Source organism: Biomphalaria glabrata, chromosome 14 (genome assembly GCF_947242115.1).
Source record: "Biomphalaria glabrata chromosome 14, xgBioGlab47.1, whole genome shotgun sequence".
Classification (NCBI taxonomy): domain Eukaryota; kingdom Metazoa; phylum Mollusca; class Gastropoda; family Planorbidae; genus Biomphalaria; species Biomphalaria glabrata.
In genome coordinates, this window is record NC_074724.1 from 26,842,335 (window position 1) to 26,858,950 (window position 16,616).

The window sequence follows — 16,616 nt, forward strand, 5'->3', positions numbered from 1 at the left end:
TCTTATGTTAATAGTTTAGACATGATAAAATCTTTAGTTTGATCTATGATAAGTTCTGTAAGGTAATGTTGTATTGAAATAGTTCAACTATTGTTATTGATCCAATGTTAAATTTTGTAAGTGTTTTATTTGCATCAATTTCTTTTTGGATCTAAATCATATCTTGTATAAGTTTCTCCAATATGCCATTGTGTTTGTTATTCAGCAAAGTTAAATAAGAGAAACTACAACACAGTTTTGATATTTAAAAACAATGATTTCCTTTCTGCCTACACACCAACATGCACTGTATGCTACAAATAAATGACATCTAGTCTCTAAATACAGTGTCTGATATATTATGGCAAATGAAAGCTTTGATTTGATCAATGGGACAGGAGTCAATCAACGTTGAATAAAATTAGCTTCCATTTTAGACCTTGTAGTCTATAGGGCAGATGATATTAAAGATCATCTGTTTCTGTGGCCCACAGTTAACGCGGATGTCATGTGGCCAGCAAAATGACCAACCACCTTTATTTTCCCCAACTAATTCCAGGTTTACCATTAGAGACTCAGAGGTGCCCTTATGATCCCAAAATTCAAAATCCCAGTCTTCACCAGAATTCAAACCCAGGGCCCTCTGGTTTAGAAGCCACACTCTTTACCACTCAGCCACTTGAATAAAATTAGTGTCCTAATTATGTCTAAAGTTTTGACAATTGTCAGATATTTCATGTACTTTAAAAGAGCCTTATAAAACTTGACCCTACTTCAGTGACATCTGTAATCTATTCATATTAGTTTAAGTGTATTTAAAGCATTAAACTCCTAGTTACTTAAGTCTGTCACAAAATGGTAACACAAGTGAGAAAAGCAACAATACCATCTCCTAGAGTTTGCCACGATGACACCATTGTCCACTGAAAAGCTGTCCTTGGGTAGTCCAGCAATATTCCAGGCCTGTATTTTAATTGGTTCACCCAGTGTTTTGCTGAGCGAAAACTCTGTTGAACAGGGAATCTTCTTTGACTGGAAACAAAAAATTGAAATGAACTTCTATATTGATAAAATCAATTCAGAATCATTTAAGACAAATAAAGGTTAAACATATAATGTGTCTGCACATTCTTTAATGCACTTTTTTTGGAAAACAAAATAAATGCAGCAAAGGTGTAGAGTGCAAATATAAGGTATGTTTTATTTATAAGAAAATGTTTTCATTAAAATAAGTAGGCCTATTATAAAAAAAAAAAAGATCCATTGTTACTTCATGTTAATTAGTACAGTCAACTAAACATTCAAATTTTAGTTTTCCTCTTGAAAAATAAAGAGGAAAAAAATGGTCAGCACAGGAATCAAACCCAGGACATTAGTGTTATTAGGTGTGCCATAAAATCTTAATTTAAACTTTTTTTTAACTATGAAGACAGTGCGATAGCAGGAATTTAATAAATTGCCATTAAAATAAAAAAAAAATGTTTGTATTTTCCAAATATAGCTAATTTTTGTGTAAGAAAAGTATCTTTTCTTTATAATTACTTATTTATAATATATATTTGAAACACAAAAAAAAAAAAGCTTTTTAATGTAAAAAATGTTACAACTACTGCTTGCATCTAATACCTGACAAAGTTTGATCCACTGTGAGGTCTCTGAGTCCCTGAAGGACCTGGTGAATGGTCCCAGGTAGGCGATAACACCTGCAGAGATCAGGACATCTCCCATCAAGTTGTCATATATATTTTGAAGAGTGGCTGCAGCATTGGTCCACCGCTCTTTCTCTCCACCCAGTCCACCAATTAGCTTTTCAGCTCTGACCAATTTCTTGCCACACAAGTCCACCTGTGTATTAAGTGACAATCAATTTATATCTATTTAGATACATGTTCATGTAAAAGAGTTACGAGCTCTTGGCAAGATGGCTGCTCCCTGTTTACTGTTATAAGAGATGAGTTAAATTTTTCGTTTTGTTGTATTAAAATCAAACCAAATTCATTAAAAAAGCTATTTAACTAATAAACTAATATCTTTAAATTATATATTTAACTTAATTCAGCATTTTTTTTCCACTAATTAATTCAAATTAACAACTCTTAGCTTAGCCCTTAGGACTAGATCTAGACCTAGTCAAGTCAGTCTAGTCTAGTTTTAGTGTTAGACTTAGACTTTACTTTAATTAAGGCTTTAGATCTACTAATCATCTACTAATACTACTAATAATAACTAATAGTAATATTCTATATAGTTAATTATACACGTAAATATATTGATCTAGAATTAGATCTAGATCTAGTCTAGGTCGTCTAGGTCCATATTTTGAATTTAATAAACCATTTCATTTGAAAAAAGAAGCTCTAAAAATATTTCTGCATGAGAAAGAAATTGATGTAGCTTGCATCCAAGAAACTCATTTGAACAGTAATCTTTGTTTCTCCATTAGAGGCTACACCTGCATCAGACAAGATAGAGAAATCAGACCCAAAGGAGGAATCCTCACCCTCATTAAAAATGATATATCCCTACCACAGACATAACTATGCCCAACTCCTCAGAATCAGAAATAATGGGAACTAAGCTAATTCTCCCAGATGGAAATATTAATCTATTTAACTGCTACTTCCCACCAGACAAGGAAATAGAGATTGACCACATACAAATACCTGACCAAGAAGACTGTCTAATCTTAGGAGATATGAATAGTCACTCTCAGAGCTGGGGATACCCAGACCTAAATGCCAGGGGAGAAGAAATTGAAGAATGGCAAGCAGAGAACAGACTTATCTTGCTAAATAAACCTGAGGACAAACCAACCTTTTTTTCAAGAGCCTGGCTAACATCAACCACTCCAGATCTAGCCTTTGCAACAGACAACTTATCCAAAAAGTGCACTAGAGAAGTTGCAGACCAGCTAGCCACCAGTGACCACAGACCCATATTGATCAGTATCGATACCTCCTTCAAAATATCAGAAAACTCCACCATCCCCAGATGGAACTACAAAAAAGCCAACTGGCACCTATTCTCAAAGCTCACAGACCTATATACAACTTCAATAAACTGCAAATCAAATCAGGTTAATAAGTCATTCTCAGCTTTCTCCAAAGCAATACTCCTAGCAGCTAAGGAATCAATTCCTAGAGGAGCAAGAAAAGATTATATCCCCAACTGGTCTGATCACCTTCAACAACTCCACAATGCCACTATTGAAGCCAGAAACACAGTAGAAAATAACCCTTGTATAGAAAATAACATAAATCTAAAAGCAGCTAATGCAGTTTTCAGGAAAAATTACCTTTCCGCCATGAGGAAAAGTTGGCATGAAAAAACAGAACAACTAAACGTAGATAGAGATGGCCACAAACTCTGGCATATAGCCAAATGTCTCAACCAGGAAGAAAACAGAACAACTCCTATAGTAATAGAAAAGGACAACAAACCCCTGAAAGGCCAAGAAGCAGCAAATGAATTCATTAAGTTTTTCCAAAGCGTAGGACAAATACAAATTAATGAAAGTAGAAATAAAGATGTAAACTCAGAAATCCAAGATAAATTTAAAGAAAACAATCCAGCTTACTCCTTGGGAATGACCACTAATCTTAAAATGAAGGAACTAGATGAATCCCTAAAAGTCCTCAAACCAAAACAAGCCCCGGGCCCAGACAAAATATCAAATGACATGCTTCTTCACTTGGGTCCTCAAGCCAAAAGAAAACTGCTACAATTATTCAATGCTAGCTGGAAATCTGGCAGAATTCCAAACATCTGGAAAAAAGCCATTATGATCCCTATACTAAAGCACGGCAAGCCAAGAAATAAACTGGATAGCTACCGTCCCATCAGCCTCACTAGCTGTACTTGCAAACTGATGGAAAGAGTGATAAATAGAAGGCTGACATGGATCCTTGAGTCAAATAACCTACTCACTGAAGCCCAGGCTGGCTTTAGAAAAGGCAGATCAACAGAAGATCAAATTGCCTTCATCACACAAGAAATAGAAGACGGCTTTCAAGAAAAGAAACCAACAACAATTGTGTGGGTTGACTTAGAAAAAGCATTTGACAAAGTCTGGGAACAAGGTCTCTTGCTCAAGCTAATCCAGCATCACATATCCCACAGAATGTACAACTGGATAAAGGAATACCTAAATAATAGAAAAGCCTTAGTTTGCATGCAAGGACAAAGAAGCCACACAGTGGGTATAAAAAATGGTGTCCCCCAAGGAGGAGTCCTATCCCCAACACTTTTCCTAATATTCATAAACGATCTAAATCAAAACCTACCCAAAAAAGTTAAGAGCAGCATGTATGCAGATGACCTTGCCTTAATTAGCACAGAAGAATATGTAGGAACATCGAAATTTCGATTACAAGATGCTCTTGATAAACTCAATAATTGGTCCAAAGACTGGGGCATGTCCATTAACACAAAAAAGACAACATATACCATATTCTCACTGTCAACAAAACAACAAACAATAAAATTAACATTAGATAAGGAAGCTTTAGAAAAAAATGACAGCCCTACTTATCTTGGAGTCACCTATGACCCGAGACTAACCTGGAAAAACCAAATAGATAAAACACAGAGTAAAGGCATCCAGAGACTATCTCTCTTGAAAAAATTAGCTGGCACAGATTGGGGAGCTAATCACAACATCCTGAAAAAGACCTATACCAGTTATGTAAGACCTGTACTAGAATATGGTGCCACAGCATGGGGCTCAGCAGCCCAAACCAACCTAAGAAAAATAGACAAGGTTCAAAATATTGGTCTAAGGATAATGACAGGAGCAATCAAAACAACACCCATAAGAGCTATGGAGGAAACCGCTGCCCTGATCTCTCTGGATGAAAGAAGAGAAATAAAAATCCTTTCCCAATTCACTAAATTGGAAACCTTGGAGAGGCACCCACTCAGAACAAAAATCCACAAAACTGGCACAAAAAACCGTCTCAAAAGGACCAATTTCATACAGGAATCTCTAAACCTAAAAAAGAAACACCAACTTGAAAAAATTACTCTGGAATCCTCGATACACTATAATAAATCTCCACCCTGGGACGAAAGCCCTCTTCCTACTATAAGGGACCATATTGAAAACATAAAAAGAAAATCTGATTACAGACCAACAGAGCTCAAGGAAATAGTGAACTGTTTTCTACATACCAATTACCCTAGCAATCAGTGGATCAGAGTTTATACGGATGGCTCATCCCATAAAGCCACCACAAATGGAGGAGCTGGAATACTTATCGAATGGCCAGATGGAGGAAAACTAGAAAAATCCTTTGCAACTGGAGAGCTCTCTGACAGTCACAGAGCAGAAAGGGAAGCACTAGCACTAGCTGCTACCATGCTAGCAAATCATCCAAGTTCCCCTCACAGTCAGATTGTCTTTCTAACAGACGCAAAAACAACCCTCCAAAGCCTGCAAAACTCTGATTCCCCTTATATTAAAAACCTCAGAACAGCACTCACAAAGCTCAACCACAACAGCAAAAAAACTGTTATTCAATGGATACCAGCTCACATACAACTAGCAGGAAATGAGAAGGCTGACACACTCGCCAAGAGTGGGAGAACAAACTAACAAGTAAACTCTGCACTCTATCCAGAAGAAATGAAGAAATTAATTGTAGATAAAATAAATGAGAAATGGACGAGCTCCCATCCAAATCACAAGAAAGATGATGCTTACTATAAGCTATCCCGACAAGACCAACGTCTAATCTTTTGACTCAGGACCGGACACAACAGAATGCGACAACACATGTTCCGGAAGCTCAAAATTGGAACCAGTGAAAACTGCCCATGTGGAGTATCACCAGAAAATGCCGACCACGTCCTCCAAAACTGCTCTCTCTACCAAGAGGCCCGTATAAGACATTGGCCCCAAATCACCCCAATAGAAAGAAAACTATATGGAGAGCTCCCTGATTTGGAAACCACTGCGCAGTTCATCTCATGTATTGGTCTAGTCATATGAACACTCCAACATAACAATGAGAACGATGAAGAAGAAGAAGAATTTGATTTAATTGTCATTGTAAATTAGCTTTCAATTTAGATTTAGACATAAATTAGGCATTGTAAACCTTAAACTAGATTTAGACTAGACCCCTTTAAAAACTAAAATCAACAACAGTCATCATGAAATTGCTCTGGCTATTTATCCTAATAATTACTAAATACATACTAGCTGAACACAGAACCAGATCTACCTTAGTCAACACTAAACTTAAAAAAGAAACAAGTCATAATCAATCATCACACTTTAGATCAAAGCAACTTAAAAAATAACCTAACATACACATCCATAACACTAAAGAAGAATACCCATCACAAATGGAAGTTCTCAATCAGACACAGCAGAAATAAATACCTATCACTGTTAATATTAATAGCAGGAGATGTAGAGTCAAATCCAGGGCCTAGATCTAAAGATAGATGCAACATCTGCAAAAAAGTATGCACCATGAAACAGAAAGCCATTCAATGTGACACCTGCGATGAATGGTACCATGCATCATGTCTCCATATGAATACACCTATGTATTATGCCTTAGGCAACAAAGATGCATCATGGCACTGTGTACCGTGTGGGTTACCTCAGTTTACATCAGGACTGTTTGATTCCTTTGATGCAGACACTTCTAACCCATACAACATCCTAAACACCATCCCAAACCAAACTCACCAACGACTAGCCAGATCCACTCCTGTTAAACCTAAATCTACTAAAATTAATACAACAGCCTCACTAAACAAACCTACTAAAGAAGTAACACCAAAATACCTTAAAACCTTAGTAATAAATTTTCAAAGCATTAGGAACAAAACAGCAGACTTAGAAATTTTATTAGAATGTGAGAAACCAGACATAATTGCAGGCACAGAAACTTGGCTACATCCTGAAATTTATAATGCAGAAATTTTCAATAGTAATTATGAAATTTTTAGAAAAGATAGGGCTGATAATCATGGAGGAGTTCTTTTAGCAATAAAAAACACTCTAATAGCAGAAGAAATTACCTTACCTAACTCAAAAAATATAGAATCAACATTTTGTAAAATTAATACCACCTCAACATCCCTAATAATAGGCAGCATTTACAGACCACCAAATTCTAGTTTAGAACATGTGCAGGAACTATGTAATCAGATTACGACACTTAAAGAGACAAATAAAAATGCAGTTTTTTGGATTATGGGTGATTTCAACCTACCTGATATAAATTGGAAAACACTAACCATAGATAAACACCAAAACCTTAAGGACATAAATGAGCTTTTCATAGAAACTTAAGTTTAGATCAAATCATTAAAAAGCCAACTAGATTAAACAACACATTAGATCTCTTCTTAACCAACAGACCTGGATTAGTAGTTGATTATGATATTATCCCTGGTCTATCAGACCATGAGATCATAAAAATACACAGTCAGGTAAAAGCAGTAGCCAATACAAAACCCAAAAGAAAAATCTTACTCTGGAATAAATGTAACCTAACACAACTACACCAAGCTGCATTAAACTTTCAACAAACATTCTTATTAGAAAAAGACATTAACCAACCAGTCGATGACCTCTGGAATTTCATTAAAAACCATCTTAAAAGCATTATAGAAAATCAAATACCAACTAAATACACATCAAACAAAATAAATAAATGCTGGTTTAATAATAGACTAAAGAAGCTTTGTAAACAGAAGGAAAACCTATATAGAAAATTTAAAGAAACTAATGCAGAAAGAGTTTACAAAAAGTATATAAAAATTAAACACTTAACCCAAAAAGTAAGCAGACAGCTGCAGAGTGAATACATAAACAATGTAATATCTAAAGACAACAACAAAAACCTATGGTCATACATTAAGTCTAAGAAAATGGAAACAACAGGCGTAGCGCCATTAAAAGATGAACATAACATAATACATAATGATAATGAAACTAAAGCAAACATTCTAAACAAATACTTTGCATCAGCATTCTCAGCCCCAGGAGACAAAGACATATTACTGAATTTGAACCAAGTAGACAACATAGAAGATATAGTAGTACAAGAAAATGGAATTCAAAAACTATTAGCCAACACCAAACCAAATAAAGCTTCTGGACCTGATGGTATTCCAGCTAGATTACTCAAAGAACTAAGTAATGAGCTAGCCCCAGTGTTAAAAATACTCTTTCAGGCTTCACTTAACCAGGGCAGAGTACCAAAGGACTGGAAAGAAGCTAATGTCACCCCCCTATTTAAAAAAAGGAGAAAAATCTGACCCAGGAAATTACATACCAGTATCACTTACCAGCATCACATGTAAAATCCTAGAACACATAATATGTAGCAACATCATAAGCCACTTAGACAAACATAATGTCCTCACACCATACCAACATGGCTTTAGGAAATATAGATCATGTGAAACACAACTAATAGGACTAATTGATGATTTTTCAAAAGGTTTAGATAATAGTGAACAAATAGATGCTATCTTACTAGATTTTTCTAAGGCTTTTGACAAAGTTCACCACCATAGTTTGCTTAAAAAATTAAAATATTTCGGCATTAATGGTCCACTGCATCAGTGGATTAAAGACTTTCTGATAGGGAGAGAACAAACTGTAATAATAAATGGCTCTAAATCAACACCGATAACAGTAAACTCAGGTGTACCTCAAGGAACAGTCTTGGGTCCACTACTATTTTTAATTTACATAAATGATTTACCAAATTGCATTACTTCAGGAACAAAAGTCAGATTATTTGCAGACGATTGCATAATATATAGAACAATAAAAACAACACAAGACACAGATATTTTACAAAGAGAATTAGATGAATTACAGAAATGGGAATCAAATTGGAGCATGTCTTTCCACCCAGAAAAATGTCAGTTGTTAAGAGTAACAAAAAAACTAAAACAAATTAATTCCACTTATCTTATTCATGGCAAACCAGTAACACAGACTAAAAACGCAAAATACCTAGGTGTTATAATAAATGAAAAACTGTCATGGAATCCACATATTGATGAAACTACAAAAAAATCAAACAAAGCATTAGGATTTATTAAAAGAAATTTCTATAAATCAAATAAGAACATAAAACTAAAATGTTATTTAACCTTGGTTAGGCCAATAATAGAATATGCATCCTCTGTTTGGGACCCCTCAACTCAAGAAAACATTAAGAAACTAGAACAGACACAAAATAGAGCAGTGCGATTCATAACAAACGAATATTCACATTTGACTAGAGTAACACCTTTAGTAAAATCACTAAATTTAGAAAGCCTTCAGGACAGAAGGCTCAAAAGTAAAGTAGCAATAATACATAAAACACTGAACCATAATCTTCAAATACAAAAACAAAATTTAATAAAATACTCTGAAAGACACAAAGATAAAGGCACATTCCTCGTCCCATATGCTAGGACAAATTTGTACAAATACTCCTTCTTCCCTAGTGCTATTAGAGCATGGAATGGGTTGCCTGAGCTAGCCAGGAAAACCAGTGACTTGGCAGAATTTAAGTCATTGGTTAATATGCATGACTAAATGCATGACGCGTAGGACGTAATCATCTTCTTTTTTGAAGTAACGTCTGTATTATATAAGATAAGATAAGATAATATTACATATTAGATCTTGATTGGTCTATATCACTGGTTGAGAAAGAGTTTTAAAACATGTTTTGCCATTTACAGAGGCATTTTGTAAAAATGTAAAAAAAAAATTGCTGTATTGTAGAATTTGTTAAAAAATGAGTTTATTGCAAAAATAAATGTTGGAAAAAAAATGACTAAAACTAGTTACATTAAAAAAATTTCCTAGCAATAAGTCAGGAAGAACACAAACCTGAAACTCCAACTGCTGTTTCTTTTCTGTCATGTCTTTAAATGTATTCTTTAAATCTTCTAATTTCTTCTGCACAGCTGCCAACTCTGCTCTTTTTGCATTCAGGTTTTCCATCATCTTGCCGAGTTCTGCTTCTGCCTCACGTAACTTTTCTTTCTTAGGAGCCACAACTTTGGCAACTCTGTCATATACCTCAAGAGCAAGAATCCATTTACATAAACCTGGGGAAAAATATTTTTCATTTCTATTTTTTTTTTATTGAGAAATAAGATTGTCTATTTAAAAAAAATAAAAAATATAACAGCTTAATATGAACACATAATAAAAAGGCTTGTCTTTGAGTCCGAAGATGAATGAGGAATGCAGTACTTCCCAAGGCTATGCAGCTCCAGCTGTGACCTACATATTTTGCCTCATCCAGGGCAAGCATAACTGTTTTCCGCCGGTGGTTGATTAAGATTTTTATTTTCGCCGTCTTCGTCTGTCCTCGGCTCTCAAATGTGTTCCCCGTGGCCTTTGTAAGTGACCTCCAGCTGTCTCTATGATCACATAGATATCTTGTAACATTATAACAAATAATGTGTTGAAATATTCACTGATAGGGCTAGATTAACAATCAATATTGTTTCAGTTTTCAAAATATCCATAATTAGCAAAGGTTCTTTAAACAAACAAATATGAATCACTTTCTAAGAAGGAAAAGATAGTTGACACAATATAAATGATCATGATAATCATGCAAACAACACACAAAATATACAAATTAAATTTGTATTTAGAATGTATCATAAAATCTGAAAGTGTTTTAGAGATTTTACTTCTGAATTAGACTCTAAATCTTTTACTAAAAAGAGTTTCACAACATAAAAAAGAGAAACAGAAACAACTAGAAGCATTAATACAATTATTTTTTTCCCCTTTTTTTCTATTTAAGACATCAAAACCAATAATTTGTTGATGGCCTGGAAAGTCTACTAGATGATATACATAAATCCACATACTAGTCATATCCTGTCCCTTACATTTTGAAGTTCACTCTATTTTCATAACTAACCTTCTGCCGCAGAGGATGCATTGGCAACAATCTCTGGTTTAAACATTGGGTTGGTGATGTACTCCTCCCTAATTTTTTTCATGATGGCCACTGGGATGTTGTCTTTGTCATACTCCAAAAGAGAGGCTAGGAAGTTCATGTCACCCAAGAGTTTCTTACTGGGTCCCCAGAAGTCATTCATCTGTTGGGAGAAGTCACTTGACTTGTTATGGCAACACAGACAAATGCTCAGGGGAGGTAATGCCCTACAAACTTAATATAATTTCTAAGTAAGTTAGTAAACTTTTTAAAAAAAATGATTTGGTCACCTTTTGTCCAGGTTTATCTGGGTTGTTTATTTTCTCAGGCTTTATGTCTTTCATAACACAAACTGCTGCCATGACCAAACGCACACCAGCTGGAGGGTTGTTCATAGATTTGACAATAGTGATGTCAGCAGGCTGCCACAATAAATAAATTTTAAGTTAGCCAAATTTCTAACCAAAAATTTAAATTCTAAGTTTCACAAAATGAAGTAAGTAATAGGTAAAGTTCCCCTTTCAGACCTTGTGAGAGTAAAGTAAAGTAAACATTAAATCAAACTAGCCAATAAAACTAAACTAAAGAAATGTTTAATAATACTTTCAAAGTGTTCAGAGCTGCAATGGCCATCTCTAAAGCTGGGATGGCTTCAGCTAACTGGGCTTCACAGTCATCCTTCAGGGCCTGAGCCTGGGAGGCACTTTCATTGGCCACAGCCTCATCAGCCTTGACCTTCTCTGTCGTCTTTTCCACATCAGCAGAGTCCACCTCAATGATCTTGAGCATTTTTTCGTTCTCAGCGGCAGACACAACAAGCTGAGGTTGCAGCTCTTCCAATTCTTTCTGCATTGTTGCTACCTGAAAAATAAAATCAAATCCAGAAATGAATCTGTAAAATCTTTAATGAAATTCAGTCTGCATATTGTTCTTGAAAACTTTTTATAGTTTAAATGAATTCTTTAAAATTTATAATGAAATGAAATATTTTAAAAACATTTCTAAAAATGTGTAATTCAATCAGTAGGATAGTTTTTTTAAGAGTCTCTTATAAAGGGTCAAAATAATATTGAGATAAGAAAAATCAAACATAATATACATTATTACTGTCACAATGGTGTTTGAAGAGATAGACTTATGTTGTATCTGCTCCAAATCATCTGACGTGTGGATTCATAGGTGTTGTTAATATAACACAAACGCTACTGAGATACAATAAAATGACACAGTATTTAATAAGAACTTTCCTCCCACGGCCAGCTAGTGGGAAGCGTGGTCGAGAGGCTAAATGCGCTTGAACTTAGCTTGGCTTTGCTAGAAGGGAGCTCGAGGTTTGACACCCGACTCGGGCAGAGTTGTGTTTACTGAGCGCCTAAAGGCAGCATGGAAAACAAACTCCTAGATACCCCCTCCCCCCCAACTGGTCGACAAGTGAGATTGGACCAAAGCGCTCTGAGCATGCTATAAGCCTGTGACCTCAGCTGACAGTCACCCACATGGACCTGCATTCATGATCTCTGATCATGCAATGTCACATTCTTGTGACCAGCCTTGACCTTGTGTCCTGCTTACACCTTTAAGAATGACAGTTATACAAAAAAATTCGAATTTAATTTAATTTAATCTGTTTACCTGAGATGCTGCGAAAGCTAGTTTCTCCAGGCCTACGATGTATCTCTGTTTGGCTTTCATTGTCTCATCTTGTTTCTTCTGAAGTAAGTTCTTGAAAGAGTTGATCAGCTCCAGGTAAGATGTAGGTGTGACATAGTTGTGGCGACCTAATTCTCTGAGGAACCTATTACATAGACATTCCAAATGAGACATCAACCATTACAAATAATAATGAAATGCATAACCACACAAACAAAATAAAATTACTCCTAATATTATGCAAAGATAAATCTTTTAAATTGTAGTTCTGATTTAACAAATTTAAAAACATATACAGATTAACAGTTAAACATAACTCTAGTAGGACATCACACTTCAACACTGTTGATATCTCAAATCAGAAATAGGGAAATAAATAAACAGTAATACTCATTTCAGTTGTTCCAAAGGTATACACAAAATTTATTTTATCCAGAGAATACTTCACCTTCCTTCTCATTCACATTTTATGTTGACTTCACTTCTGTTTCTTGTCATTTTTTGTTTTTCCTTGTACACTTATTTCAAAACCATTAAGGGTACTGTAAGATGGCTGATCTGACTTGAAGAATCAAGCCATGATCACAATGACCTTGGTTCATTAATATTAACATTATCTTCCACCTTTAATGTTAATGAAAGTTAGAGCATGACTGGATGTTGCCCAAAATTGTAAGATAAATTTCCTCCCAGATAATAAAGATTATTATTACTATTGTTATTTAACACTTTTAAAAGCTGTTTCATTCAAAACAAAATGAAGAGCTGTGTTCTCTCTTATTAGTTTTATAACAAGGAAAAAAAAATGCATTGCAAGAAAAGCAAATAAAAGAGGAGACAAACCTTTCTGAAAGATCTCTGACACTCTGGTGGAAGGATTTGCAGATGTTGACAACTTCCACTTTTTCTCTGTCTTCAATGTCAGCCTCTTCCAAGAACTTGTTGGCAACCCTCATGAGCGCATCATCTGGCCAAGCCTTTAAAGATAAGATATTAAAAAACTTTATGAATACCTAATTAATAATTTTACACACAAAATTACACATATTGATTTAAAGAAAAAATGTTTTTAAAATTGACAGGATGAAACAGTTTTCTGAAAAAAATAGAATTCTCTTACCTGAAACCAGTCAATGGTACAGCAGTTAATGAGAGAGGGGAACTGGCGCAACCTGTTGCGGAAAGCATCACCAATAGGACTGAATGCTATGATAATGTGAAGATTTTCTCTGCAGCGATTCACAAAGAATGCAAATAGTGCAAGGGGAGAGAAATCTGCATTCTTGTCGCCAGCTTGAGCTACAGGCCTCACAGCCTAAAAAAATGAAAAATGTCCAGATGCTCTTTATTTGCTCTTTATTTTTAAAATCAAAGTATACACCATCCAGAAGCATACCACAAAATAAGTCATATTACATCTTGGCCAATTTTGATTCATCTATAATAATATGTGAAAATGTTTAGTGTCGTTAATCTTATTTTGGAGTTTCAGTTTTTTTAATGGTTTATTTAAAGACAAATGTAATATTTTCAATGACATAATTTTAGAATGTTTAAACATTAACCTGTAATTTCCTTATGAGATCATTTATTTAAATGTTTTCATGTTCGTTATCAGTGAAAACAAAATCTCTGTTAAAAGTAATTTTAAATATTATTAGTTTTTGAAAAATCAAATGAGAATCAATTAAGAAAGCTAGAAAAAATTCTGTATGGTTTTAAGAAAGTTCATAATATCCTAGAGTAAATTTAAAGTTCCAAAATATCTATAGCTCTGAAACTAGGCAAATTTTTCAATTGTGCTCATCATTAAATAAAACATAAAACATAAAATCAGCTTTACACATTTCATGAAATAAAACATAAAATCAGCATTACACATTGTATTACATGAAACATTAAATAAGCTTTACACATTTCATTAAATTATCATTTAATTAGCTTTACACATATTAAATAAACCATAAAATCAGCTTTACACATATCATTAGATAAGAATACTAAATTATCTATTCTAGAAGGTAACAAAATGGGATGTTTACCTCCATGATTTCTGCTTTCTCATCAGAAGCAAACAAGTTTGGAACTTCCCCAGTGTTAAGCAATGAGTCAATATCTTCTAGGAAGGATTCCTGTTTAATCTGAGTGTCAGTGATCAAAAACACAGTTGTCTTTCCTTGACCTCCTGCAGCATTCAAAACACTCTGAACGTGATGGAAATAAACAAATGAACATCCTGCAGACTTCATTGACTACATTAATAATGTTCTTCATTTTGAAGAAAGTAAGAAAAAAAAAACAACAGACTTGACATTCAACTTCACCTTGATGTCTTCTCTCCACTCATTGGTGCCATAGTTTTTGGAGATTTCTGGCTGAAACAGGTTGTGTCCTGCCATGGCCGTGGCCAGACGTGTCAGAGACTGACGCCCACTGCCTCCAACGCCAACCAGAAGTCCATTTCCACCTGGTTGTCTTAGAATACGGCAAATACGGGACAGATGCTCCAACACATATCTAATGATCAATGAATAAAAATATAAACGTTTTGGTCATAAATTAATTTATAGGAAAAACATTTTTAAGTATTCCATATGAATGCTTGACACACTCTTCAAAGCTGCGTACTTAATCAAGAGGCCAGAAGAAGATAGTGCCCCCCAAAGGCTTTATGGAGAGCTGCCTGGCGTGAAAACCTGTGCCCAGTTCATCTCACATATAGGACTTTTTGCCTGATTCCTCCAACTTAATGCAGAAGATAATATGTTGAAATTTACATTTCAATGCAAGGAGAGTGAAAAAAAAAAAAAAAGAGCTTTCCTTTTCCCTAAAAATTCTTGAGCAGATGGAATAGAACTTTCAATATGTAAAGTTGGCATTTGAGCTGGACTTCTTCAACTACAGAGGGAAATTTTTCAACCTTTTGTTTACAGTCATTCTTTCAAATAAAAAGATTACTGTATGTCTATTTATGTGTTATTTAGTTTTGCATGTTGATTACAAGATTTACAATCTTCTAGCCTGAACCAGACCTATCTGAATAGCCCACACTTTCCACATTTTAAAGAAAAAATAAATAAAAAAAAAAACAAAAAAAAACCTGAATATGACAAGGTTCATGGCATTTTTATGAGTATTGTTGTACTCTTCCAAACAAATTGCCACAACGTTGTAAAAATCATCAAGGGAGGCCACTTCTTTGTACATTCTGTCTTCTGGTATGGCGTCTGGGTCCATGTAGTCACCAAACATCAAGCTACGTAGATCTTCTTCTTTTACCTGAGGAAAATAGAAAAATATTTTCAATGTTTTGGCAGATAGAAGTTTTTTAGCAGAAGAGTTTTAATGTTTCAATTAAATGCAAATTAGAATCACATTTTTTTAACTTTTAAATTAGTCCATCGCAGCAAATGGCAACTAAACAAACTTATAGATTTTTATATTAAAATTATATTATTTTAAATGTGAAAATATATTTGATAGGTATGTTTATATTTCGAAACTAGTTTTCAGAAATAACATTTGTAGAAATTTTTAATTAAGAAAAACAGACAAAAATAAACTTACCTTGCCACCATGTGTGTCTGCTGACAAATTAACAAATAAACTGTCCATACTTTCTTTGAAGTGATCCTTCAGTAAACCTGACACTGTCCTGGAGCAAAAAAATAAATAAATTATTCTTTGAAAAATTAAAGAGTAAACAAAAAATAACTAGTAGAGATAAGAATGAAAATTTATTAATGTTCTATTTTACATTATTTTTTTTTTTTTTCATTCACGTTTGTCATTTATTTTGATAACAAAGTTTATGTAACACAAGGAATTAAATTCCACAGTTGCTTTCATCAATGCTAATAAAAGTATCATGTTAATAGAAAAAACAAAATGATCTTACTTAAACAGCCAGTCTCTGTCAGAATCATCAACCAGACGATCATAGAATACTCTCATTACTTCATGAACCCAAAGTCTGTAAATAGTCAAAAAAATGGTTGGAATGAAAATGTGGAATCAAAATATGTAATGAAATAAAATATGGTTCCTCTCAAC

The 16,616-nt window shown here is 34.3% G+C and overlaps 1 protein-coding gene across 4 annotated transcripts in view; it reads right to left on the bottom strand.

The window, feature by feature from the left end:
• Window positions 1-16,616, bottom strand: part of LOC106055163 (dynein axonemal heavy chain 12-like) — a 72,085-nt gene that overhangs the window by 22,010 nt on the left and 33,459 nt on the right. For all 4 annotated transcript variants that reach the window (XM_056009538.1, XM_056009537.1, XM_056009536.1 and 1 more), the window contains exons 47-60: window positions 16,462-16,536; window positions 16,131-16,218; window positions 15,664-15,842; window positions 14,888-15,080; window positions 14,606-14,767; window positions 13,684-13,878; window positions 13,407-13,540; window positions 12,546-12,708; window positions 11,517-11,774; window positions 11,204-11,335; window positions 10,896-11,076; window positions 9,842-10,062; window positions 1,606-1,824; window positions 866-1,011 (exon numbers count right to left, since the gene is read on the bottom strand). In XM_056009538.1, coding sequence (XP_055865513.1) covers window positions 866-1,011; window positions 1,606-1,824; window positions 9,842-10,062; window positions 10,896-11,076; window positions 11,204-11,335; window positions 11,517-11,774; window positions 12,546-12,708; window positions 13,407-13,540; window positions 13,684-13,878; window positions 14,606-14,767; window positions 14,888-15,080; window positions 15,664-15,842; window positions 16,131-16,218; window positions 16,462-16,536 — 2,346 coding nt within the window. The remainder of the gene's footprint in view (window positions 1-865; window positions 1,012-1,605; window positions 1,825-9,841; window positions 10,063-10,895; window positions 11,077-11,203; window positions 11,336-11,516; window positions 11,775-12,545; window positions 12,709-13,406; window positions 13,541-13,683; window positions 13,879-14,605; window positions 14,768-14,887; window positions 15,081-15,663; window positions 15,843-16,130; window positions 16,219-16,461; window positions 16,537-16,616) is intronic.